Source organism: Aythya marila (genome assembly GCF_965140915.1).
Source record: "Aythya marila genome assembly, chromosome: 1".
NCBI classification, from domain to species: Eukaryota; Metazoa; Chordata; class Aves; order Anseriformes; family Anatidae; genus Aythya; species Aythya marila.
This window is the reverse complement of record NC_139042.1, coordinates 82,438,400-82,464,148: the sequence shown is the minus strand read 5'-3', so window position 1 is coordinate 82,464,148 and position 25,749 is coordinate 82,438,400. Positions and strand designations below refer to the sequence as shown.

The 25,749-nt window shown below is 38.0% G+C and overlaps 1 protein-coding gene across 1 annotated transcript in view; it reads right to left on the bottom strand.

The window, feature by feature from the left end:
• Window positions 1-301: 301 nt before the first annotated feature.
• Window positions 302-25,749, bottom strand: part of SMS (spermine synthase) — a 45,104-nt gene continuing 19,656 nt past the window's right edge. The window contains exons 3-11 of the mRNA XM_082766221.1: window positions 21,752-21,845; window positions 20,949-21,013; window positions 18,243-18,418; window positions 16,266-16,420; window positions 15,258-15,347; window positions 14,121-14,235; window positions 13,501-13,580; window positions 4,095-4,210; window positions 302-700 (exon numbers count right to left, since the gene is read on the bottom strand). Of these exons, the coding sequence (XP_082622347.1) occupies window positions 670-700; window positions 4,095-4,210; window positions 13,501-13,580; window positions 14,121-14,235; window positions 15,258-15,347; window positions 16,266-16,420; window positions 18,243-18,418; window positions 20,949-21,013; window positions 21,752-21,845 (922 nt within the window). The 3' untranslated portion in view covers window positions 302-669. The remainder of the gene's footprint in view (window positions 701-4,094; window positions 4,211-13,500; window positions 13,581-14,120; window positions 14,236-15,257; window positions 15,348-16,265; window positions 16,421-18,242; window positions 18,419-20,948; window positions 21,014-21,751; window positions 21,846-25,749) is intronic.

Genomic DNA, 25,749 nt, shown 5'->3' with positions numbered 1-25,749 from the left:
TATGGAAGAGATTACAGAAATATCATGAATGAATGAAACTACAGTAAATAAAATTTAAAATTAGTTTTCTTCCCTTTGCAGTGAAGGATTTGGGGTATCCTTTCAGAAGTTGTTTTTGTTTTTCCTCCACCCCACTTTTTTTTTTTTAATGTTATGCCCATCTTCTGTATATGGAAGCACTGCAGTGTTCAATTTTAAGTATGAAAGAAAAAACTCCATCCTTGAAAAGCACCATCAGTTAAAGAAGTATCTGGTGAAAAACAATCAAACAAACAAAAACTCCATGGACCACCCTCAGGGATGAAATGCTCAAGATGTCTTTTTTAATCAGTTTGTGAAGAACTACAAAAACTAAAAAGGATCACATTCTAAAGGTTCAGTGCATTCAGCAGCCATATAGTTTTGCTGCTTACTCATCTGTAAGTTGACTTTCAAAAATAACACCCTAGCTCATCAAAATATACATTTTCCATTTGCTTTTAAATTAAAATAATAATAAAAAACATTTAAAGAATTCACAATCAATAGGATGACTAAGTTTCAGGATCATCTACAGCATATAATTTAAAGGTTCAAGATGCCAATATGCAGCACGTGGCAGGCCTATATGCTCCATGCAGCATGTACATTTAGGATAATCTTGAATAATCTTGATGTTCAGACTTCAGTTTATTTCTTCCAAATAGTGTAGAATACCCACCTGGAGAAAATGAGCAGTCAAGGAAAAAAAAAGTAGGTAGTACATAGTTAAATTGGAAGTAATTCTTTTCACTTATATTTTAATTTTGAAAACTTCTTATAGGTCATAAAGATGGGTTAGGCAAAAATCTCAAAAGTGAAATCTCTCTGGATCCTCTTTTTTGCTCACCAGTTTAAAAGAGGACCCCATTTCCACTGAAATAGAAACCCTTTGCACACCCGTGTTTCCTCATCCCTGCTGCAGATTTTCAGGCTGTACATTTTGCATTGCAACCGCTGAACAAACTACAGAATTACTTCAGGAAGAACAATTAAAACTGCAACTCTTCAATCAGGAGTTCACCAAACTGGGATACCTCTTGCTTATTTACTTGATAGCAATCTTGAATAGGAAAGTGACATCCAGCTGACAAATTTGTGAGGCCCTACACCAACAAAATCAGACACATGAGTAATACTGAGATGTTCAGTAGCTGAAACAAGTATCTTACTAGGCAATCATTTAACTGTCTACTGGATCCCGACTGCCTCAACAGGGGTTCTGCTGAATGCTCACTTGAACAGATGAATCTAAATTTTGGCTTGGTTTTTCCTCTGTAAGCTTCTATGGTGTTGGCTCCAGGTGCCCAAATACTTTTCAAAAAGCAGAACTTTGTCACCCAGACTGAGCTAGAAGCAAACACCACGGAGCACCTAGCAGCTGTGTGACTACTCTCTTTGCTACTCCTCCAGTGGCATATGGACCTTCAGCAGGTGCATAATTCCAGCAGCTTCAAAGGAGCAGACAGGAAGATGAGACATGGACATCACCTTTTTTAGAGCTATGGCAACTGCTGCAGTTAGTCACAGATTTCTGGAATTTAAAATTTAGCATAACCAATATAGACTCGCATAAAGATATATGCTCCTCTGTTTACACAATGAGGTCACACATGCTTCAGATGGGAACCTGCATGTTCATCATAGTGTCCTGATGGAGACCTCAGGGACAAATACACTTTCCTTAAAACAGAGAGTTGACTTTTATGTCAATAGCTACTTGAATTTCAGATGAACCCCAAGGCAACACTAGTAAATACCAGAATTTCAAGCAGCTGTTACACACAGCTACTATTCTGGAAGTAGGGAAAACAAGCAACTATAAAATATGATAAGATTCCTTTAGCATTTTTGGCTGCATTCAGGTACCCATAAAGCTAATTTTTGGTCAGATTATGAAAATGAGCATTTGCATAAGTCAAAAGACTCATACAATTGCTCAAGAGATTTCAGGCACTAAATGAACATCACATAAGTGACTTTCTGAAGAAAGAAATAAAACCCTTATTTTTTAATTAGTTCTAGTAATTCTACCGTAAGCAACCACATTTCTGTCATCCGTGAAATATCACGTAGGTATAATCTTCTATTGGGATTCATACTTTGTTTCAAAATCTACATTTCAAAAAAGGTGATAACATGTACTCAAAATGCAGATAAATGGATATCAGAAGTCCAAAACCAAATTTATAGTCAGAGTTAAGAAGGTGTATTATATACATATATATGTATTTTTTTTTTTAATATGTATCTTCCTTTGGGTTAATCTGAAGTCATTTAATTACTTTTTTAAATATTCTTGTATCTACACTACTGTATCATAACGTTCTTAATTTAGTCAGAAAAAGCAAACTAAAAGAGCTTGCCTCACTTCTCTAAGAACTGTTCACTTTCAAGCTCTGTTATACCTATTTAATGGTTTTATTTTTTTCTGATAAAAATATTTCTTGTCTGCCAGCCTACATACTAGAAATAAGTGCATTTTTCAAAGGAAAGAAGTACAATTTTCTACTTAATTCATTTACAGGCACTTTACATATTTAAGGCCTGCAGTTGTGAAGGCAAAAGGATCTTAAACAATTTATCTGGTTGTAAATTACATGGGTAAGTATCTTCATATATATTTTATTTCACTGTTTCCTTTTTGTCTTGAAAATGTTAAGATCAAATCTGAGTTTCAATGCAGACATGAAAATAATGAGAAACAGGAGCTTGTTATAGTCAGTATGGTGTCCAGAACAGCAAGCTATGGTATTAAACAGTATTGAGATTTTAGACAGAGAAGGAAGGCAAAATGAACACATGAAATAGAAGAAAGGCTGTGTCAAGAGTTTCACTGACTTAATATATTATGGATAACCAGATCCTGGAAAGACTTCTTGTATTACAAAATGGACAGCCACAGCAGGCATTACTACACAGAAGTATTTCCTGGGAGATCACAAACAAGTGGCATGTAATGTTGAGGGATGTTTTGAAACAGCGAAAATCCCATGGTTTGCTATAGCTGAGCAAACCAAGCTACCAGGGCAACTATGAGAAGTTCCCATGACAGTGTTCCCACATCGCCCAATTGAGGAATTCAGAAAAATACTGTTGCCAGCAGCTGGCTTCAAGGACAAGGTCTATGTGACTGCTAATCACAAGGGGGTTGTTTTCTTGCAGGTGGGGTTGTTTTCTTCTAGTTGTTTGTCTGAGTGTTTTTGACCAATAATCTTGAGTGAGACACTATCCACCCCTGTTAAGTTCACTATAAAAGTTAGGCTATTTGGGCAATAAAATGGAGCATGATCTGACTCTACTGGTGTCTGTCGTGCTTTTGGCCATGCTTCCTGCAACAATGTAAGACCCAAAGCAAATTGAAACACAAGAGGGCAGATCAAAATGCCCCTCTGGAGCTCATGGCTTGAAGCTGTAACTTCCAGCTCGTTGTATAGGTTACCCATCACCCACAAAATGAAGAAGTTCTGAAGAGTTATTTTTTGGAATGAGAATGTTGCAGAGAAATGTGTATACCTCCCTCCCACCACTTGGAGTATTTTTTCAATATCATTAATTAATAATGTTTGTTATGAATCCATTTTTTTTCTATTAAGATCTACTTTGAGACATATGTATGATGTCAGTTTATTAAGGGTTTTGCAGGGAACTGGGGAAGAGAGAGGAAGAGATAGGTGGTTTTTTGTTGTTGTCATTTTGTTTTGGTTTTGCGGGGGAAACAAAAACAAAACAACACAGTCTCATCAGAACTCCTGTGCAGCATTACCCTCATCATACAGTTTACTCTACACTGCATAAGCAACTACTCAGCAACACTCCAAAACATGAAGAAAAACACAGCTTGCTCTTGAAAGGTGCTGATCATTTCACTACCTATGAATTTATGACATCTTTAAAATATAATTTCTGCAACAATCTTCAAAAATAAAACTGCAGCTTTTTCATAGCAAATAAACTATATTAATACTGTTTAAGTTAGAAGTGTTTTCTTGCATTCAAATTCATTACCTCCAAGCAGTCTAGGCTTGCTCAATTTATTAAAACACTCTCTACCCTTTTTCAGTCTTTAAGGATACAATTCCATGTAGGAGGGAACACACACAATCTCTTTTGAAAACTCCACAGGACAATAAAGCCTGCTAAGCTGTTCTTCATACAGAGTCAAGGCATCGGTCAGATTGATACAGTTTCCCTAAAGAAAAAAGAAAAGTCCTGGTTATAATAAAAGCAGCAAAATTGCAGATGAATATGTATGCTGACATCAATACAAGGCTCCCATATACTTCAAAACCAGACACACGCAGTTCTTAACATTTAATATTTAAAGTGAATATTGAACATTTCGTCTTCATCCTGCATGCAGCAAACAACAATTTGTAACTTTGCAAGAAAGAATAAATATAGAATAAATTCTGCTATTCTCATTAGCAGAAGCAACCATTACATTAGCACTTCTAGTTAAAGTAGACCACCACGTGTTGTTTACCTTTAACATCTAGCCAATAGCTACTTTCTTTGTGATCGCTTACATGTATCCATAAACAGTATTACAACATCCAGATTTTCTCAATTATTTAACATTGTGTAGGTTTTAAAACATTAAAAGGCAGTATAGAATCCCATTATCTATTCATTTTAAACCAATTATTCCAAAGAGCAGTATGACAAAACAAATCAAATTGTGCAGAAGTTCTGTGGCTGTAGGTCACGCTGTCTTGAGCTGCTGGATATGACTTCTGAAATAGAAGCACTTGCTATCTTTTTTTTTTTTTCTTGGAACTATGTAATATCTCATGTAAGAAAATATTAGTAATATCTTTTTCTGACCAAAACAAAAATTAGTGCTTACATGATTTTCTCTAATGGTGCAACTATGAAATATCAGACACACCGAACTCACAGCATTCCTTCCCAGACAGCTAAATAAACATTACATAAACAAATCAAATAGTTCCTGGAATACAAACACATCTCAATGACTACAAATGGCAAGGAACAGAAAAAAAGATCTCCTGGTTATAAGCACAAACTTGACTGAGGCTAAGTGTTAACAAGCAAGCCATGACAACATATACCTGTGATGCTGATACAGAAAAAGCTCTCATTTAATCAGAGGTGTGATTATCCATATCCATAGTGTTGCTGAAGATTTAGAGCTAAGAGTGAGCCCACAGAACACCAACAGACTGAACAAACACACATTAGGCAAAGAAATACGACAGTCATGCACGTTTTATTAAAAATCTTCATCAAGTTTCTTGCCTCCCCTCCAAAACCCAAGTACTAGAATCTGTACTTGAGCCTACTAATTCAAGAGCACATAGCAGAGAAAATTATTATTTAAGCATTATGATTCACTGAAAGTTGGCTGAACATATGAACAGAATATTTAAACACACACATATATATGACAACTTTGTTTCTCTTACAGACACAGCTTATTCAATATTTCTAGACCTGTAACTCGAAACAAAGGTCTAGTTCTATGAGGATCCCAGGAACAAAGGATTAATTCAACACTTCCAAAATGCTTGCACCTCACATGCCTAAGTCACTCTGCTAACACACAGCAAAACTTAGCTCCAAGAGACCAGTCTTTATTTAAGAAATCTGCATTTTTCTGTTTAACTTCTGTTTCTCAGTGCTCACAGATGTTTAGAAATGGTCCTAAAATAATTAAGTGCTCACAAACACAACTGAAATTAATTTTCATGAAGTGAGGAATTCACGTAAGTTTGTCGAACAAACACACGTGCTCTTACAAATGAGGCAGAGGCTGAAACAAGCCAAGATCTTATTAAAACCAGTATGCCTAAACAGCTCCTATCAACACTGTTTTTTACATATAACAACATCAGATAATAACCAGAAATAAAGCATGTAATGCACATTCTGACTTTGGGATTTAAACTGTTTTTTTTACTTCTTTGCTTGCAGTATTATTTTTCACTATGATGTATTTAAACTTTCATACTTTCAGAATAAATGAAAAGACACTTTATCTCACTGTTCTTCCTCTGGATTTTTTTTCAGCATGCTCAAATTTTCACAAGTGAAAAAAGAAAATGTAAAATTAAAAATATATACTATGCATAGCGACTTTTAAAAAATTATGTTCTTGCAAGTTCTCTTTGAAAAAAAAAAAAACTTGCATAAAACATGCATTTAATTCCAATTTTGCCGTAAGTATGGGCATGATGTGCCACGTGGTTATTTGTTAAAGGAAGATGGCATGCTTTAAAACACTTGGTTTTGGACAGGTTTAATGATTTCCATGTTTCAGAGAACAGAGGAGATTTGTAAAAAGGTAAGATTTGAGCACTAACTCAGCACAACTGCTCAGAGCACAACAGACTACTGAAACGCTTATTTAGTAACCTATTATTATCCAGGGAACTGCAGCAGTTATTTTGTTCAGCCTCCCTTTACAAACATATAATTTTGTTTCAACACCAGACTGAATGGGAAAGAAAGGAAAAAAAAAACAACCTGTGTGTGCAATTTGAGTCATAAATAGAAACCACTGCTAGGTAATTTATGGAGCATACCACCATTACGGAGGAAGTTTAATAGGATACACAATGAGATATAAGTATCTATACTCAGTTTCTCAGCCTGCTGTTCCAGTATTTCATCCTTTCTCCCTTCTTCAGCATCAGACAAATCACTACAAACAGCATGACAAACAAATTACAGGAACAATGAAACTTGCCAATAAGCAGTTTTTACTTTTTCAAACCCAGTTCCCAGATTCGCAATCTCCTCATCAAGATCTTACATAAAGTTAAAGATACCTTAACCTGTCCTTCAGAACACACACCACAGGACAATGTAACTCTGAAGAGTCACTTTTTTTTTTGTAATTATTCAAATTTAACTCAACAAAAAGCTATAGAAATTAAAAAAAAAATAAAGCCTATAAAACTTCGATTAATTTATTTCAGTAATGAGAAAAAGTATCAAAAAAATCACCATTATTAACACTTTCTATTAACATCTTTCAACTAAGACTACAGTTTTAAGATCAGTAGATCACATTTAGATGGTCTTGCATCACTAAAATATGACACAGGGAACCATGCCCAGAATGCACCGTAGTGATCAGTCAGGTAAATCAGATAATCCACAAAGTTCCCCACCTAACAAAAATAGTTAAATGGTAGACCAATGCATTTTATGTTCTAAACAGCCCCTATACACTCAAGTAATAGCTAATACTGACCAGCGTTTAATAAAATTCAAAACTGATGAGTCCCCAGTTATTCTTCTTTTTAAAGGGAGATCAGCAAAATTCAGCCTTTTTCCTCCCACACTGTTCAGTCCATTTTCAACATACAGAAAAAGAAAAAAACCTACCAAATTCCACTCCCTGCCCCCCTGGTTAATCTTTTTTTTTTTTTCCCCCGTATCAAACAATTTGACAGAGGAGAAATGTGAGAATGCAAGTGGTGTTGCCTTTTTATTTTTTTAATCCTTAACAAGTATCCCTTTGACACTGATGTATTTGAGGTAGTTTTCAACATAGAGATTAACGGATCTCATTAACTTGCTCATGACTGATGATTCCTGAACTGTTTCACAGTCTTTGCATTCAGAGTCTGCTCGATGCTTGTACACATTTTGACAGCTCGTGTCTGTCTCCCAACACCAATTATTCTTCGCTTTCACAAGGTATAAATTCTGGAGCACAATGGTTTTAGTTTGAGTTTCTACAACACAACACAAAACAATTTAAATAACAAATACAGTGCTGGGCAGACAATTAAAAACTATTCCTTAAAATAAAGTAATTAGCCCTATTAATTCCAGTTAACTTTAAAACGTTACCTGTAAAGGGGATGTGTTCATCAACTAGTTCAGCTCAATCTAGGCCACTATGCTTCCTCTGACCTTGGACAGTAAACCAGTGATTTGAAAACAGATGGAAGGGTCCCTCTCTCCATACCTGTCCATTTCTTTGACATCATTTTTATGTACCTTACCCTACATGCCATTGTGACTGGAAATTTTCTCTGCCACAGTGCACTAGAGAAGGTTAATTTTTACTTTTAATTTAACATGGTTTTCTATTTTTATTTTGTAATGTCAAAGGATGGATTTGGACATGGCCAAGGTTTCTTTCCTTCCTCACTTCAGAGTGACTAAGAAGCAAGGAGATACATGGAGCACTGAAGTCCTAGCATCAAACCTAGGCTCGAGTTTTGGATGACAGGGACAGCTTTTAAAGAGATAACAGAGGCAAACCTGACTGCAGGTATCTCCACTGACCAAGTGATCAATTAGTTTAAAACTAAACTCTCAGTAACCCAAGGAAAAGCCTCCCCTTAAAAACTTCCAAACTGCCAAGAAATCACACAGGCGCACACAGAGACATGCACACGTTCCTCCAGTCTCCTTTCATGTTTCAGACCAGAGAACCCTGCTCCCTCTTTGGAAGTGATAATTAGAAAACCCACACAGGAGCCAAAAAAGGATTTTAACTATGGAGCAACATAACCATGGTCTGGACACTCAGAGGGCAGGGCCACACTGTATTAGAGAGTGTCCCAAGGTGCGACAGCTTGGCGAGGGACTGGGCATGTGGGGGAAATCTGATCTCTCGCACCGGTGGTAAGTGCTGTTTGCTCAAATGAAACCTGTGAGTGGTCTGAGAACATTTCCACCTCATCTGGCAGAGACAACCCAGAAGAGGAAGGAGTAAATTCCCATACAGAGGTATTTTTAAAGGTTCCACTTCTTAAACAGGCAGAAAATGATAGCTTGCTCAACCTCAAAGGATTAGATCAGCAGAGCAAAAATTGAGCACAGAAAAAGGCATTTCCATAGCCACGTGTACTCCACTGGCACATATTGACAACTCACAGTCAGTCTCAGCACCTTGCAGAGCATAGCGTCACAGTGGCTGGACAATCCTGGAGTGCTATGTGGAGGGCATAGGATTAGTGATGGTTCAGCAAAAAAACATACACACTAGTATTTACAAGTAGGTATTTCATGGAAGTTAGAAAATCACTTGGGCAACCTAGAAGTTATACTAGCTTTTAGAAGGCGTAACAGCATCAAAATGTATGCGTTCAAAAACAAGACACTGGAAAGGTCCAGCAGGGATGAAACTGGACCTTGGGATACACCGAGTTCTGATACAGTCACTGACTCAGACTTCTCTCCCTTCTGCAGTTTGAGAACTTGCTTCCCTTGGAGAAGACAATGCTGAGGGCTTCACAGACCCGTATTAGATCACTGAATACTTCGAAACATGAGCTTCGGAAGGAGAAGGAAAAACAGAAATATAGCAAGCCATGAGATTTTTAGGCATCAATGTAGTGGGATTAAGTCTATATGCAGACACAGGGCTACAAGATCTGTAGGTTAAGGTCTCTGACTCTTTGTACACTGGAAAACCCGGGTCCTACAAAGACTGCAAGACTCCCAAGGTGGATGACATGGTTAAAAAGCAAGGCCACAAGTGCTCACATTGTTATTACTATTGGCGGATGCATACAACAATTACATAGGCATTTTTCACCAACATATTTAAGCACAGACTTATAGCAACAGAGAATGCAATCCATAAATTGTACTTTCTACCTCCCCAGAGCTGAAACAAGCTAAAAAGACCCTCCTACATCCTAAAATTGGACACATCTGTTCTTGCATCCCCTAGGAATACAAATAAATAATCTGAAAAGCCTTTCCACAGCTACGGTCTCTCTGTAAGTCTTAATAAAGTGTTAGACAATGTTAGTTACCAGTCTCCACCTAGTGGTGAAAGGATCTTCTGCATTACCACTGGGAGACTGCTTTGAGGATCAGCATGGCATCCCAGGTTATGTGTTAGAATAGTATGTGGATTAAACAAAAAAAAAAAAAAAAAAAAAAAAAAAGAAGAAAAAAAAAGCTGCAATTAACTTTATTTCAATAATCTCAAAAAACAGTGTGCATGAACACTGCTGTATTGCACTGCTGATTGCCAAGCACATGGAAACACCAACTGTGTCCTGCTCAGAAATAAGTAGCTGAAAATAAAAACAGCTCCACACCTTAACTTTTAAATCCCACTTTCCCTTTATACAGTTATTGAGATCAACCTCTGCCAAAGTTTAAAAAAAAGTACTTAAAATTAAGTCTTCTCAATTTTCTCCACACTGTGTAACATCATGTTTCGGTAACTGTTGTTTTCAGAACTCCAATCTGACACACTCCTGGAATTACCAGAGCATCCCTCAAAATTTTTGCAGGCTTTTGTAAAAATGCAAAAAATTTGTAAAAAATGTAAAAAAAAAAAAAAAAAAAAAAAAAAAAAGTAAAAATTAAAAAAATTTTTGCCTCTGCATACAAACACTGAACAGGTAACTGCAAATTCTGGGTCCGGGAACACTTCTCAGCTCTGAGGTCAGGGTCCATGCCTCATTCTTAATGCACTTTGGTCTCAATTAGAGGAAAGGATATGGATTAGAGGAAGCTGTCAACATCAGCAGATTTACTCAAATTTTTTTGTTTGTTGGTAATGTACATACCATCCAAAAAATACAGTGTCTGCATTAAAACCTGCAACATCTAACCAAAATCAAATTAGCCTGCAAATATTCTTTATTGAATAAACTCTGCAGAAGAAGACTCACAGCCAGTGAGCACAGCAATGGCACCATCCATTTTGTCATCCGCAGATGAAAAGAGAAGCCATCACACCATCTGCACAATGCAATTAAGTAAAAACCAGGTATTTTTGTGCACTTATACGTTGATGAATTTGGGATTTTAAGTCAATCAAAAATACCATTAAGTAATTATTTGTGTATTAGTATTTCTTCTAGTTAATGCATATGAAATTATCAAATTTTAACAATTAAAAAACAGGAAAAAAATCTGGAAGTTCAGAGCTACATCACAGGGCCTAAACAAAAGACTCAATTCTCACTTACACTGCAAACAGTTCACAGAACTCTAGAGGAAAGTATTACTGAATGGGAACAGAAAGCTACAGCTGAAGTGCACAACTATTTTCTTCTAGCAGTTATAGCCTGCAATATTACTTGTATTGCTTCCATGTTACCAACCTACTACCAATTGTTTTCATTTCCCAAACATCCCCAGCTATTCTGAAGACTGTTTTTCAGCCTGCACTTGTGGACTGGAGAGCACTGCAGTTAGACATGTCTAGACTCTGCCTGTTGATAGCTTTCTTGAGCGATACCTGCAGTGGTTTGCTCCTTCTGATAGCATAAATACACCTTCTTGTCGTCTGCTGTAAAACACCCCAAAATCAGTTTATGTGCTTGAAAGGTAACATTTTCCAAAACTTGTTCACAGCTCAATGAACAGGTGATGAGCATTTCCATTTATTTTTGCTAGCAGTGGTATTTAAGAGAGTCAGGCAGCAACACAATACTCGAGTCTGCCAATTTGTGAACAGCGTTTTCCTTTTGGATATAGGATTTCTTGAGCACTGAAATAAATAACATTCTAATGAGATACACAAGGTAACCTCTGTAAGCACAACTGTCAGAAGACAGGCTACAGAGGACAAGATCCAAACGGTAGTACAACATAATGCCAAGACAGAAAAAGGAACCATAGCTACTTGCCAGTAACCAGTAAGACAATGACTTTTCCAGCATCTTTCCTATCAGGCATCTCCTCCTCACAGTGAAGGCCAGGCCGTAACAATTAGGTGGACATTCCCTCAGTCACTTTTCTTGATGATATTAAACATATTTTCTGTTTTACAGAACCAACAAGCACTTCAAGAAAGCAGGTGGAGGAATGACACACAAGGTCTTGGGTTTTAAAAACACAGCTTCCTCAACAGGCTTCTGATTTCTTCAGCAGTAAAATGCAGCCTGCTACCTAGGACAGGCATCCTGGAAGTTAACAGTTGGAACAAAAGTAACTTAAATAGACAACATACAAAGAGCTAAAAATGCCTGTAATTTAACAACTAACACATCAGTGTGTCACTGTGGTTGGCTACTAAAGTCGGTATCAGTCATGTCTGAACTTCTGCCCACAGTCTAACCCAGTCTAGCCCAGCCACGGCTGCACCAGTCCCAACCTCTACTGGTTTCAGCTTGATGCAGAAAAAACACCTCCATGGTCCCTGGCTGCAGCATGGCCATCACTCCAGCATAAGCTTCCTCCAGGAGTCCTTCTGCAAAATCTGACAGATAGCAGTCCACAGACACCCATTTTCATATCCACTACTAAAGACATATGTACAAAGAAATACACAGTTTCACTGTATATGTCACAGGTAGCAACACTGCACCACAAGTGCTTGGTCTGTCTAAAAGATGTAGTCTCTTTTCAATGCCAACACCTGTCCAGAGTATTTCCACTATTAACAGAATAAAAAAGCCATTAAGATTTACGGCATGATAGGACTGTTTTAGCTGTATCTCATTTCAACCACAAGATAATTTACCTTGTCCACAAAACCACTGCATTTCAAAATTAAGCACCACGGTAAAGTTGCCAAAAGAACACCCCTCGTTCTGTAACTCAAATTTCTCAAGAACCCATCCAATTTAAGAGCAAACCAATTCCTTTGCACACCTCCGAAAGCTAGCTCTGACTGGAATATTAAATGAGTGCTCAAATGCATAATTTTAGCAGAGTTATTTCAGAGCTTAACGAGATATTTCAAAATGCTGCACTTAGATGCTACACGCATCCGAAGACTAGTTAAAGTATGGGCATGACACAAAAGAAATACGGCTTCAGAGGCATTTCAGTCATCCGTCTGCTGGGTCTTGTCATGTTTCTGTACAATTGCTCACAGCTTTGTGGCACTCTATATTCAGAATTACATATAGAAAATATCTTCAGAGGAAAGCTTTACCACAATTACATTATACCTGAGGTGGCTATACTGTAGCAAGTATAAGTTTTAAATTATATTTAAATGGAATTGGATTAGAAACTTGATACACAAAAAAAACTTTGAACTGTATAAAACATTTCATAAAACACCAACCATTGTAACAAGTGGATTAAAACAAAATCTGCTTCCCAGAAGTCAAATCAGCGATTTGCATTAGAAGTGGATAGAAAGCAAGAAGAGAGTATTTACTCCCAACTGACTCATCTTCTCATCCCATTGTACCTATGGGAAATCCTTACACCTTTATGAATGACACAGATTTTCATGTCTTACACTATACTACTGAAGTTACTAGCTTAAAAACCATATCTATCTTTATGAAGTACACGTGTTCTGCTTTTCTGAGAACTGCTTACAACTAAAATATCAGCCTTGCTGATTCTTGAAATTATGTTTTTAAGTTCAAAGACTTTACAATTTCAGTTGAAAATGAAAAAAGAAAGGTTAGTTTGGAAAGCCCCCATGCAAAAATCCCAAACGAATTATTAAAAGGAAAAAAAACAGCTTCCTATTAGATTTTAAGTTAGCTTTTTTCTTTTTCTTTTTTTAAAGTACCTGATTGCAATACATATACAGCAATACTTTACATTCAGATATCATACCTGTGTGAAATATTTTCCATCTTGCTTCAGGACCTTCATTGAGAGGTCAAGAATCAACCGCAAGAATTCCCACGTGGAATCTGCGTATAGAGTATGATTAAAAAACATCACTGGCTTGTTTACTGTTATGCAGTCAAGATTTGCAACATGTCCACCATTTCAATAGAGTAGCTACCCTACAGTTTTAAAAAACATAGTAAAAAACACCACAAAAAGGAAAACAATCAAACCCCACCCCATACACAATGGTAGTGATGGTGGAATCAAGTATTCTCTAGTTTTCTTGAGAATAATTTCCCTAAATTTTGTTTTGTTTTAATTAAAATTTTAATTAACTTGGAGGGTTGGGGAGGATGGGCTACTGGAATGTAAACTCCCCAAGAGTTACACAAGTTCATGTAAGTGCACAGTTTAAAAGCATTCTATGCTATTGTTAATTTTTTCTAATACTTAAGAAAAAATTCAAAAGGAACAAATGTGTTATTGTCGTTCACTGCTCCTCAGATTACTATTAAGAAAGACAAGAATCAAGGTACTTTTTATGCAAATTGCCAATTATTATGCAGTAGGAAAATGGAGAAAATACTCAGAAGTTTAGGAAGATAAATTAGAAAATTAACCTTCTTCTGGAGATGTGGAGATTGGAACAGCTGTCAGATCATTAATTACATAATCAAACATCCTTCCTTCTTTGGCATACCTCTTCAGTACAGGAATACAGTCTTCAATTAGAACCTAAAAGAATGAAGTATTGTATTTAGTCCTCAAAATACCCTAGAACTGACCAGGTAAAAGGAACAAACACGGATTCACATGGACCAAGCAGGGAAAAAAAAAGAAGTACAATATGAAACATGGATTTAACTTCAGGCTCCATTTTCAACTTTTCACATCATATAAAGAAAACAAACAGCTGCAGGAATTGTGAGAAGTGCAACGCACCACAGGACTGAATTTCCTAGCTCTGACTATTGGGTGACCACTGTTCTGACAGTGACATTTCAGTCTCCCAACACACCAGTAAAATGAGGTATTTGTATGAAGGGCCACTGACTCATGCAAAGTAGCATGTGAGTTCTCTGTTAACTTTCTACAAGCATTTTTAAACTCACACCTGTAAACTAGTATTTACAAAAACTTCAAGGCACAGTGATGAAAATGGAAAAGGGCTACCAATAAACATGTCAGATCACACCTGGGCCAGTTTGAAAGCTCTGTGAGATCTTACATGTAAAATCCTTAACCACAGGGCTGCATGCATTTATCTGTTTATTAGTACACTAGGAATGTAATGGTAATAAATTTTGTCTGCAAATTAAAAACAATGTTTAAAAAATGTATTACCAATTCAGATATTCTCAGTAGTGGCAGGAAACCTAACAATACACATTTCTTCTCCTTTTTATCAATTTAAAGAATTTATGTTTAACACTGCATCCTTACCGTTATTTCCTCTTCATTTGTTAAGTTATGGCAACAAATATTCTCATATTTCATATTCCTTAAGGGATATAAATAATTATTTTACAAGTGGAAACTTAAAAGTATTTTGAAGCTAACGTATACTTCCAAAACAAACCCCACTGACGGCAACTAAAGTTTAGAAATATCATTACAAATGGAAACAAATCCTTCCCAAAATTAAGAAAAAAAATCAAAAGGCTTCTCCTCAAAAAAAACTTTCCCACACCAAACTTCCAACCTAGAGGCAATTACATTTGAAGTATTACTTTTGATGAAAGCAAAGTAAAAATTACCTGATAGCATTCTCCTTTCAGATTGTCTAAGACATCTCCGCATGTTTTACGCATGTATTTTTTACACCCGTCAATCACCATTTGGTCAATGTTTGAAGACAGTTAAGGCATTCTACATTCCAGAAATAACACAGGTAACTGTTCCCTTTTCTTCAGAAAGAAATTCTCAAAAAGGTGAAATTTACAAAGGGATAATAATATGTAAATTTTAGCTACACATCACAGTAGCCAAACTTAGTTATTTGTCCCCAGTTCAGTTAGACGTTCAAGATGTGTGTGTTTGTTTTTTTTTTTTTAAACAATTTCTGGCATTGTGGGTTACTATTACTGTTCATGTTTGAAATTTGAACAATAGGATAGCATACTAAAAAACAAAAACAACAAAAAAAAACATAAAGCTAAAGTAGATAAGGACTACATTTTCAAAACCACCATTTTTGTTTCTAGCAAGGGGCGCCCAAAAACTAGGATGATCAACATTTCAAATGGCTAACAGTGGTTAATGTTACAAACTATTTCAACTACAGAACGTTAAATACCTGATTTATATCAGTATTTGTAAGATAGGGAAAGAGTTGGTCATACTGCCAACAGTACAATTCACCAAGAAATGACATTCCTATTGTTAATTTACTTTGCTTTTAAGAATTTTTTTAATAAAAAAAAAAAATAAGAGAAAAAAAATACACAAAGGAAAAGCCACTGACTTGATGGACTCATCTTCTGTGGTAACAAAACATCACAGACAGATGAGAGAAGTGTTCCTTCGCAGTCCTGTGTAAAGTGCTACACAATAATTATTGTATTGGTTGGGAAGTTGAAAGCACACGACAGATGCAAAAAGATGTAGTCATTGGCTTATCCAAGCACACAAAATATAAATTTCAATGTAAACCCTATCTCCTCATGCAAATTAGAGCCTGATAGTTGTGCTTAACACTACGACGTCAGAGAAAATGCAGAATGCACAATGTTGAAATGAACAATCAGTCATTTGTCAAAGGATATCTCTACCATAGTAACCATCTTTGGCTTCAGTTTGACTATCTCATATAGTATACCCCCATCACCACCTCCTAGGATTAGCACTTCTTTGCCAGCATAGTTTTCCTTTCCACTGCCCATTATGGCTTGGGTATATGCCAGGTCACTCTCTGCCAGATCTGAATGGAAGAAAGAGAAAAAGAGTTGGACAAAACCATCTTTAATTATTCTCATTAATCCACAGGTGATATCATACAGACCAAGAGCATCTACACAAACAACCCAGCTCTCTGAGACACAGGTCAGGTACTAAGGAGGCCTGTGATTTACCAGAGCTAATGAAAGCATCCCATACAGGATTTCTGCAGTTCTCAGTGAAAACCCAACAACGGCTACATCCGCATTAGCACATACTATGTGCCAAGAGAAGCACATTTGCAGAGTAGAACAGTTGGTACTTAAGACTTGATGTCCACGCTTGGCACACTTCCATGAATTTTTACCTCAGAGTAGTGTAGCAAAGGACAATCAGGAGACTTTTGGAAGCACACTCTGGACCCCAACTAAAAAGACCAACCTAGATGCACCCCTGTGGCTCCCTGCACAGAAGCATAAGCATGACCATTAATACCTAACTGCTGAAGGGCCCCGAAGCATGACTTCTGATGACTTGTTTGCCATTAGCTTCAAACCAGGCAATAACTTTCTTCAGCTGTAATAACAGATCTGAGCTACAAAGCAATGATGTGCTGCTGCGCAAAACATACCCTAATATTATGCCTGCCAATCAGCACTTAATTGCACGGCAAAAGAATAACATAGAGCAATATTTTCAAATCCTGTGGAAGGTAAATAAGTAATGGCGTACGTCCCTTTTTATGAGGCATGCTGTGACAGTGTTCAAACAAAACCTCATTTCCATATGAAGCTCAGATGAAAATTTCTGGCCAGAAGTATTGGATACCTAATTTGGCAATTCAGATACAATACTAACTGAATTAGAGAATACTTTGCTGATGACTTAAGTATTAACACTCACAGCTGCCATCTGCACAGAATTCCGTAAGTCCCCTTGACAGCTGCAGAAAGCTAAATTGAATGCTTAGAGGTATTTCTGGTGATTTCAAAAAGCTACAGGCAAAATTCTTAATTACTCTGCTATTAGCCTCAAATTAGCTATCCTAACCTCAGACAGGAACAACCCCATCTACTTCAGTCAGTACTTTTCAACATAAATATTAAGGGGCTTTACAAAACATACTCCTTTATATCTAGGTTTTCTAGTAAATAGCATCCTTACACAGTTTACAAGAACAGTAACATACGTTCTCCAAGGTTCACCTTCAATCATACATAGGTCAGCAGAGTACTACACATAAAGAACCACCCATAAAGGTTGGGTCACCTTTTATTATTAACTGAGAGTTCAACTGAGTATTTTGGAGAAGAAAGAGGCAGAAGAAGTTCAACAATATAGCAGCTAAATGAGTTAAGATACAGCTGTTATGGCTGATTTCACTGAGGAGGTAATTCCATCATCACAGATAGAGAATAGAGCAGCAGGATTATCCCCACCACCACCACCAGTTTCCACTTCTGGATGCTGCTTGAGAATTCCACTGTTTTGAAGACTGATAATGTAGTTTGGTTTATTGTCAAAGAGAGGTTGCTCAAGAGGCTGCTCTTGCAACAGACAGGTAAAAGATCAAATGAATGAAGGGGTTAGCAAGCTGTGGTAGAGAACACACTAACTTTAATTCTCCTGTACTACTTTCCAGAGTAAGAAAGAAACTTTGGAAAAAGAAAAAAAAATCTTGTTTGTACTCTGGATTTTACGTCTGGTCAGCATTTCTGATTTAAATGCAGAGATGTACATGCATATATGGAGCTTCATATATCATTACCATGACCCTTAGTAATCTGTTAAAACTGTGACAAAGCAACAGAGAAAACATTTCTGATTAGTTCACGCCAAAGATCCTCCAGTGAGACAGTACTTACTAACATCCCCACTGAGGATAAGAATATTCCCAAACTGTTTTGAATGTAGAATCTTAATATTCTGAAAAGGTGAATCTTCATCATAAACAACTTCATCTATGTCATACTCCACCAAGCGTCCATCAGCTGTGGGCCAATACCTATCAATGGCGCCTCCTCTCAAAATGGCTGGCAATCTGGAAAAAAATAAGAAGGAGAAGAGGAATTACCAAACATTTGATAAAGTTTATTTTTTCTATTTCTTGTTAACAACCTGTCGACTATGCTTAATAAATAGAAAGTATTTACAAGAGTAAATGAGGATTTATAAGATCAAATGCTCAAGGAATTTAAGAAACCTATGAGACGTTGAATATACATAACTTGCTAATGCACCGATGAAATATCAGTGGTCATTCTTTATGTACAACAAAGTTCACAATGTGCATATGAGCGTACCTCTACCCTAAGAGAAGGGATTTACTTAACACAGTAGTTTCTGCAGAATAATTAGTTCACGACTAGTAATTGACACAATACAAAAATTGTTTTTATGACAAAAAACAATGACAAAACATCTTCCCACCTTCTGTTCAGCTAAGAATGCTATTTCTTTGAAATTAGTGTCTCACCCTTCTAAAGTTGTACTGAGAGATATTTTAAACACATATGCATACACAGAAGTGAACTACTACAGTGCTTCAAACTGAGCCAAGTTTGCAGTATTTAAGCACAATCCTTGATATCCACATATTGTAAAATCTCAACTGATAGCTTGCAATACTTTTTTAATGTGGTTTAAGCACCTGGGCAAGCAGGCTGTTTTGTTTTTTCTTTTTAATTCCAATACAAGTATGATTCAAATCAGTATTACACCTGAAAAGACAAAATATACTTGAAATGCAAGCGACTGACCAAACTGATTGAATTCCATTTTATGCAAAACATGCAGGCATGCAGTTCATCAAATTTCCCGTACATACACTCCAGAAATTTAGTTTTTTTTTCAGGTGAGGGTGCAGGAGAAAACCAGACAGACAAGCTTCCTGCAAATTCACTAGTGACTATCTATGAACTTATCAGAAATATTTTGTACCCTCACTGAACCACACGATGGCAGCACATGCTGACAACAAGAGCTTCTATTCACAAGGTCAAGGAAAAAGGCAGAAATGATTTGCAGCAGCAGTAATTCCGATAGAGCTGATGTGTGAAGCAAACACCAGAAGGATGCAAAGCAAATTTAAAAAAAGTTGAGGCATGTGTTACAAGATCCATACCATATCCATTGTTCTAAGAGGTTCATCTTCCTATACTAAGGTAACCACATGAATCTAGATCACCTCAGACTTTTTCCTGACCCATGCTTAACAAGTTCCTATCACAGGGATTCCACAAACTCTCAACATAATATTGCAGCATGAAAATGCCCTCTAAGAAAGCGTTTCCTTCATACACACATACACAAAATGATCTGTATTTGCACACTGTACTCCAGGTAAGGCTTTACCAGGACAAAGTAAAGCAAAACAACTAACTACCTCTCTGTTTTACACACAATGCAAAATACAATATGCAATGTATAGCAACACTTTCAAATCACTATCACTTTAAATGTAGTCTCCTATAACCTTCAGAGTCTTCTGCTGCAGCACTGCTTAGTTGTTTTCCCATTTTGTAGTTTGCTTCTTGTCTTTAAGGTATATCTTGTTGATTTTACACTGCTGCATCACCTAGTGAAGTTCATGTCCACAGCAAATGCTCCCTCTGCTCCAAGATGCTAGTCACTGTGAAGACACTTAAGTGAGCTGTGCCCTTTCCAGACCCCTGGGGAACAACTGGTGTGAATGTTTTCTCCGCACTAGTCAAAAACCCACTGTTAACAATCCCCCCAGTTTGACATATAATCTTGTATTTAAGTAAACCAAACTGAGGGAAGATTTGCAAAGCACAACATGTTATTATCTTCTTTCAGTGACACATAAAAAAAATGGCTACAAAGCATTTCTATCTTCTTGGAGGGCCACAAGCACACACATACATTCCCACTGGGGCTTTGGCTGCCCATACTCAAGGCCAGCTCTGTGGGGTTATGCTGGCTAACCCTGCTCTGGCTGCTGGAACAGACCCGTGTGTGACAGAGCTGCAGGAGGGCCTCCTCCACATGCCAGGGGCTTGCACCTCAGCTCTGGCCCTGGCCCTTGCCTGAGCTGGGTTGCAGCTAGGCCTGGGCCTGGCCGTGTCTTTTGCCATTCCTGACACACAGCTTGGCCATGGGGCTGCCTCAGCACCCTGGCCCTGCCTGGCAGCCACAGTGCTGTGGCTGGCCCTGGCCATCACCTGCCCTGCTTGGCCCGTTCAGTAGCTGTGGGACAGGGCCTGGTAAGGTCCATGCCCTGGCCTGTCCTGCTGCCACCCTCGGCTCCCCAGCTCTTGCCTTCTGTCTGCCTTTTCTCACACCGCTTTATGAAACTGTTGCAGAAAATAGCAAAAAGAAATAATCCTTGCCCAAAGTAACAACACTGAAGATCAAGCTGAACATAATGAGAAACTTCACAGCATCTTCAATAAACCAATTTTAAAATATTAGGAGAAAAAATACACAAAAATTCTTATTTCAGGCTCCTTATTCACAGCTGTATAGCAAATTATACAGTATAATTTGTTTATTATCTTTAGCAACTAAGCAACCAAGAGACACATATGGAAATATATGCGTGAACTTACCGTTTTACCCTTTTTATGTTGCCATGAAATAATTCTTTCATTCTTTCTTCTACTTTGTCTAGAAGCTGAAAAAATAGCAAATGAGAGGTGGAATTTATAGAAGTGATCACCTGATGTAAAACATCTGTTAAATTAGACTAGTTGGAAGGCAATAAAAAGTAGCACCTGCAGTGAAAGATTTTGCAATATAACATGAAGTCCATGAATAATTAGCCTTAGCTAATTGCCTTAGCTTCATTACTAGCAAGAATGTGCATACCGTAGCAGCTGTCATCATTATATTCAATTGTCCTCCGGGTTAACAGCCAGACCTTTAAGCTGCAACCCAAAGGGGGAGCACAAGAATTCTAGAAGGTTTCATTATCCCCAAATATCTCAGCTCTGAAGCTTTCATGTTGGATGAGAAGAAATTATTTCTCCATGGGGAAGAAGTTTTAAAATAAAGGCTCACCATTTCCCACATTAGAGAAGAAAATCCTACACTAGTACACCAGGTTGTGGGTTAAGCATCCCTTCTCTCTCACTGCTCTGAGTACAGGAAAGGAACTGAGCCCTAACTGAGGCTGTTAGGGCTTTACAACTTTTACAGCAAAGAATTTGAGACTCGGGACATGCACATCTGCGCATATTCATATAGCACTACTATTCCTTGTCTGTAAGCACTAGGTTTGAACAAGCTTAGATATTTTAAAACATTTTATGAAGATATAGATTAGATCTATTAATCTAGATATAGATTTTGATAGACCTGGAAAAAAGAAGTGACTGCCTATGCAGTTTGGTAAACACAGTAAGGTTCATACCCGATCGGTTTCCTCTTTTCCTTTTGTTTGATCATTGTAGCTCTGCAGATCCACCAACACTAATCCATGAGGGTAAATTCTCAAATTGGCAAAGCTACAAGACAAGGAGAGACAATGATGATGATTTTGTTTACTAACAAAAATGAGAGAGAGCAAAGAAAGTTTGAAATGACTTGTATTAAATTAAGAATGACCATTTCTTTTTCCAGCAGTCTGTCAGCTGTTGATAGTTCCAGCTCCGTTCTTCCTCTAGAAGTCACTAAGCAATAAATTTAAAGTTTCAAGGGCATGCCAGTTACTACATAACTAAGCAGCAGGCAGCAAGTTAATGAACATGGTGTTTAAACCAGAACAGCCACTGCATGAGGGGGAAGTACACTGACTACTGCTCTCAGCTCTTTGAGTAAGGCCTGCTTGGGCAAGTGGGGATTTCTTTAAAACTGAAAACAAAGCTGAAGAAAACAACTAGGAATGTTCCCTCCCCTCTATCTCCCTTCTCGTTTTTTGGTGTCTTTTTTCAAAACGTATAGCAATTGCTCACAGAGACAGTGTTGACGTTCAAAGCTGAATAAAAATATACACACCAGAAACAATAAACCTCCTGAAGCAAGCATGGCTTCGACTGACAAATTGCAGCAGCAAATCCTCATTGATGAGTACAGATGCAAGCACAGACAACACTAGTGCTGTACGCTCTGTTTCTTACAGCAACCAAGAAATTGGAAGCCGTTCTGGAACTTGCAACGAACAAAAGATAAGTACTTACAGGAAGGACACACGAAAACAGAAACAGAAACTATATCCTCCATCCTGGGGAGGGGAGAAGACAAAAAGAAACAGAAAGGCTACAAGTACACAAAGGAAGTAAAGGGAAGGGAGGCACACACTGATGTAAAAGAGGATAGAGGAGGGGATGGGAACAGTAAGAGTGGAGCAAAGAAAGAAGGGTATTGAGGGATGGAGGCTCATTAGCACAACACTGAGAAACTCCAGGTAAAGCTACAGACACTTTCTGAATGCCCCTTTATTTGCTTGTCTGCTCCTATCACCCTACTACTCAGTCTCAAAGGCAAATAACAAACCAACTCCTTCTGTTAAGGCAAAAAGTTCAGGTGACCTCCTCCCCTCTCTCCACCATTCCTGTCTTTTATTTGACTTTTCCACAGCTTCTTTATTAAACTGTGAGCCCCAAAGCCTACGCCACTTCTCATGTGTTAGTGGGAGCTTTGGGCAGCAAACACAACCACAGCTGCAGCCAGATGAGAAATTCGTAATATTCTGTAGGTGTTACCTGAAGACTACAATTTTTTGGTAACTGCAAAGGGATCAAATGATGAAACTGCTTGAAGTGATGCAAGAATGAAAACACACTCACTGCACTGCTGAAGGACACAACCGGCTTTGGATATCAGCTAACTGTAGCTGTGGTTTGTTCAAAGGTAACAGATGAACCAGGGTGCTACACACTTCTCTTCAAAAGACAAGCCTGAGAAGTCTCTGACTTTCCTCCAGATTTTATGTATAGGTCTTGCCTACAGAAAGGTATTTCTATACAGAACACGCACTTCCACCATGGTTTCCCCACCTAACTACCTGCATAGGGGCACCAACTTTTAGTGGCTCTACTTACATTTCAGCACTTGTCCACTAGGTGTCTTCCCTACAAGTATTTTTTAATCAGGCACTAGAAAAACGCCTGTTCTGCAATGGCCATTAAACTCAACCACTAACCACGAAGTAGGTACTCCCTCCAAAACCATTACCAGGAAATTCCTCCTGCATAAGAAATTACTCATGCATAGAATAAAATATCCTGTTTATCCTAATGAAAGAATGAAAACAGTCAAGGAGTAAACAGGTCTTTCTGTTGTGTTTTTTGTTGTTGTTTTTAACTACCAGCAAGAGTTCTGCCACGAAAGAGAGCAGGTTTATGAGCTCATCAGAAGAACAGCAGTGTAAGTATTTTCAGTATTCAAACACTCCTGGGGCAGCTTTTCATTCCTATCATACAGGCTACATATGAAAGTGTTCAGGAAAAACTGGATAAACGCATTCTACTGTACCGACTGTATTACTGTACTCCTGTACTGTGTCCCACCCACTGGTGGCTTATACAGTTCAGTACTTTTCACACTGGGCCACCTCAGGCCACGCAGAGAAATTGCAACATCCTGTAATTTAAGCTGGTGTTCTCATCAGTACCAACAGGACACAGCTACTAAGATTAAAAAAGAAAGGGCAGGAACACCCCTTCTTGCCCCTAAGTTTCTACTGGTCTTTTGAGTTTTTAAGCACTTCTCTCCATGACTTTACACCCCGCTGAACCAAAGGGATTCAAATTACTTGCTTGCTTCTCCTAATTTCTCTTTGTACTTGGTACAGAGCAGCTACTGCAGAGGACAGCTCTGGTGAAAATCCTACCAACAATACTCAATGCACACAGCGAGCAAGTATCCAGCTGGTATGTCTCAGTGAAGCAGGACAATTTTTTAAATGAATGCTTCCCTTGAGAAGTCCATCTACCTAGTCCATCCACTGCACTTCCCATTTTATCCATTCCTATCTGGTAAATTCAGTCTCCTTCCAGAGGTGCTCCTCAAAATTACCACCTAATAGCCCACAAAAAACTGGGACAACTTCTGAGCTATGAATTCTCCTTGCTCAGCCTTTGAGAGCATGTGAAGGAGCTCTCCTTGCAAGAATAAGGTTACAGTTCACGAGTATTTCCTGCAACACACAGAGGGTGCTAAGCAAAACTGGAGAAGCGAGCAGAGAGCACCAGCGACTCCAGAGGGTTATGGACACAACCACTCACTCCGTTTCTGGTGAAGCCAAGAGAGCTGCTCCATGCCCTCAGAGCTGTGGCACCTGGGACGGATGAGTCCTTATAGCTCATTACATGGCACTGCCATTAAGCCCTCTCAATCTGGCACAATACCAGAAAGCTTCACGCTGCTGGAAAAATCTTTCTACCAGTCTATTCCCATACTTCAGGGGTTGCTATTTACACAAACAAAAGCAACAAGCCAATAACAAATTTCTTGTCCCGTGACTTAAGTTCCCTTTTCTAAAAAAATATAAAAATAAAAATCACGTGTCATAGTATTTGACAGTTAGCATTGTCTTAATTTCCCCTGTGCCTGCGGAAAAGTTTCCTCAGTATGCAGGCTCTGTTTTGGGGTCTTTTTTCGGGGGTAGGAGGCTGAGAGGAGGGTTGCCCTAAAAAGCCCATCTGCATGCCTTCTGACTTACCCCGTATGATAGCATTAGGGTGCAGAGACAAAAATGCTGCAGAACCATCACTCATTGGGTCCAACTGTTACTTCTACTGAAATAATGGGGTCCTGACACCTTGAAGGGAGAGAGCAGACTGGAGCAGTGCACTGGTCAGTAATTCAAGTTCTGAAAGTCCAGTTGATAATCTCTGCCCTCAGACAGTAAATTTATGTTGAACAGCCTGGATTTAAATTTGAAAACCCTCAAAGGAATTGATACATATCCAGGTTGGTTACAGATTTGTTGAAAATCACCTGTCTGGAAATCCAATGCCCAAAGTTCAAAATCCGGTAAGGACTAAAACACACCATCATTAAATAGTACAGGCGTGCATTCAGCAATGTGACCAGATCAGTGGTATTAAGGCAATACCAGCAGGCCAAGGCTGAACCCACAGACTTCCTAGCTTAAGTCAGCAGACAGCAAAGGCTACTTTAGCTTTTGTTACAAGCATCTACTGAGTGAAATGTGTGAATGAAGGCCTTCAGCAGCAACTCTTACGATAATACTGGGGGACATAATGTCAAAGAACTGTGATAATACAGTTTCAGTTTCCTACCCATAAAAATATAGCAAAGATTACTTTACAATCCAAATAATAAATGAGCTGCAAAAACACACGTTTACATCACAAGAATTCCCTCCTGCTTTTTGTCTCACTGAAAAAAATAATTCCTAGTTTTGAAATAAAACACCTACCACCTTTGGTGTGTGCTTGCACG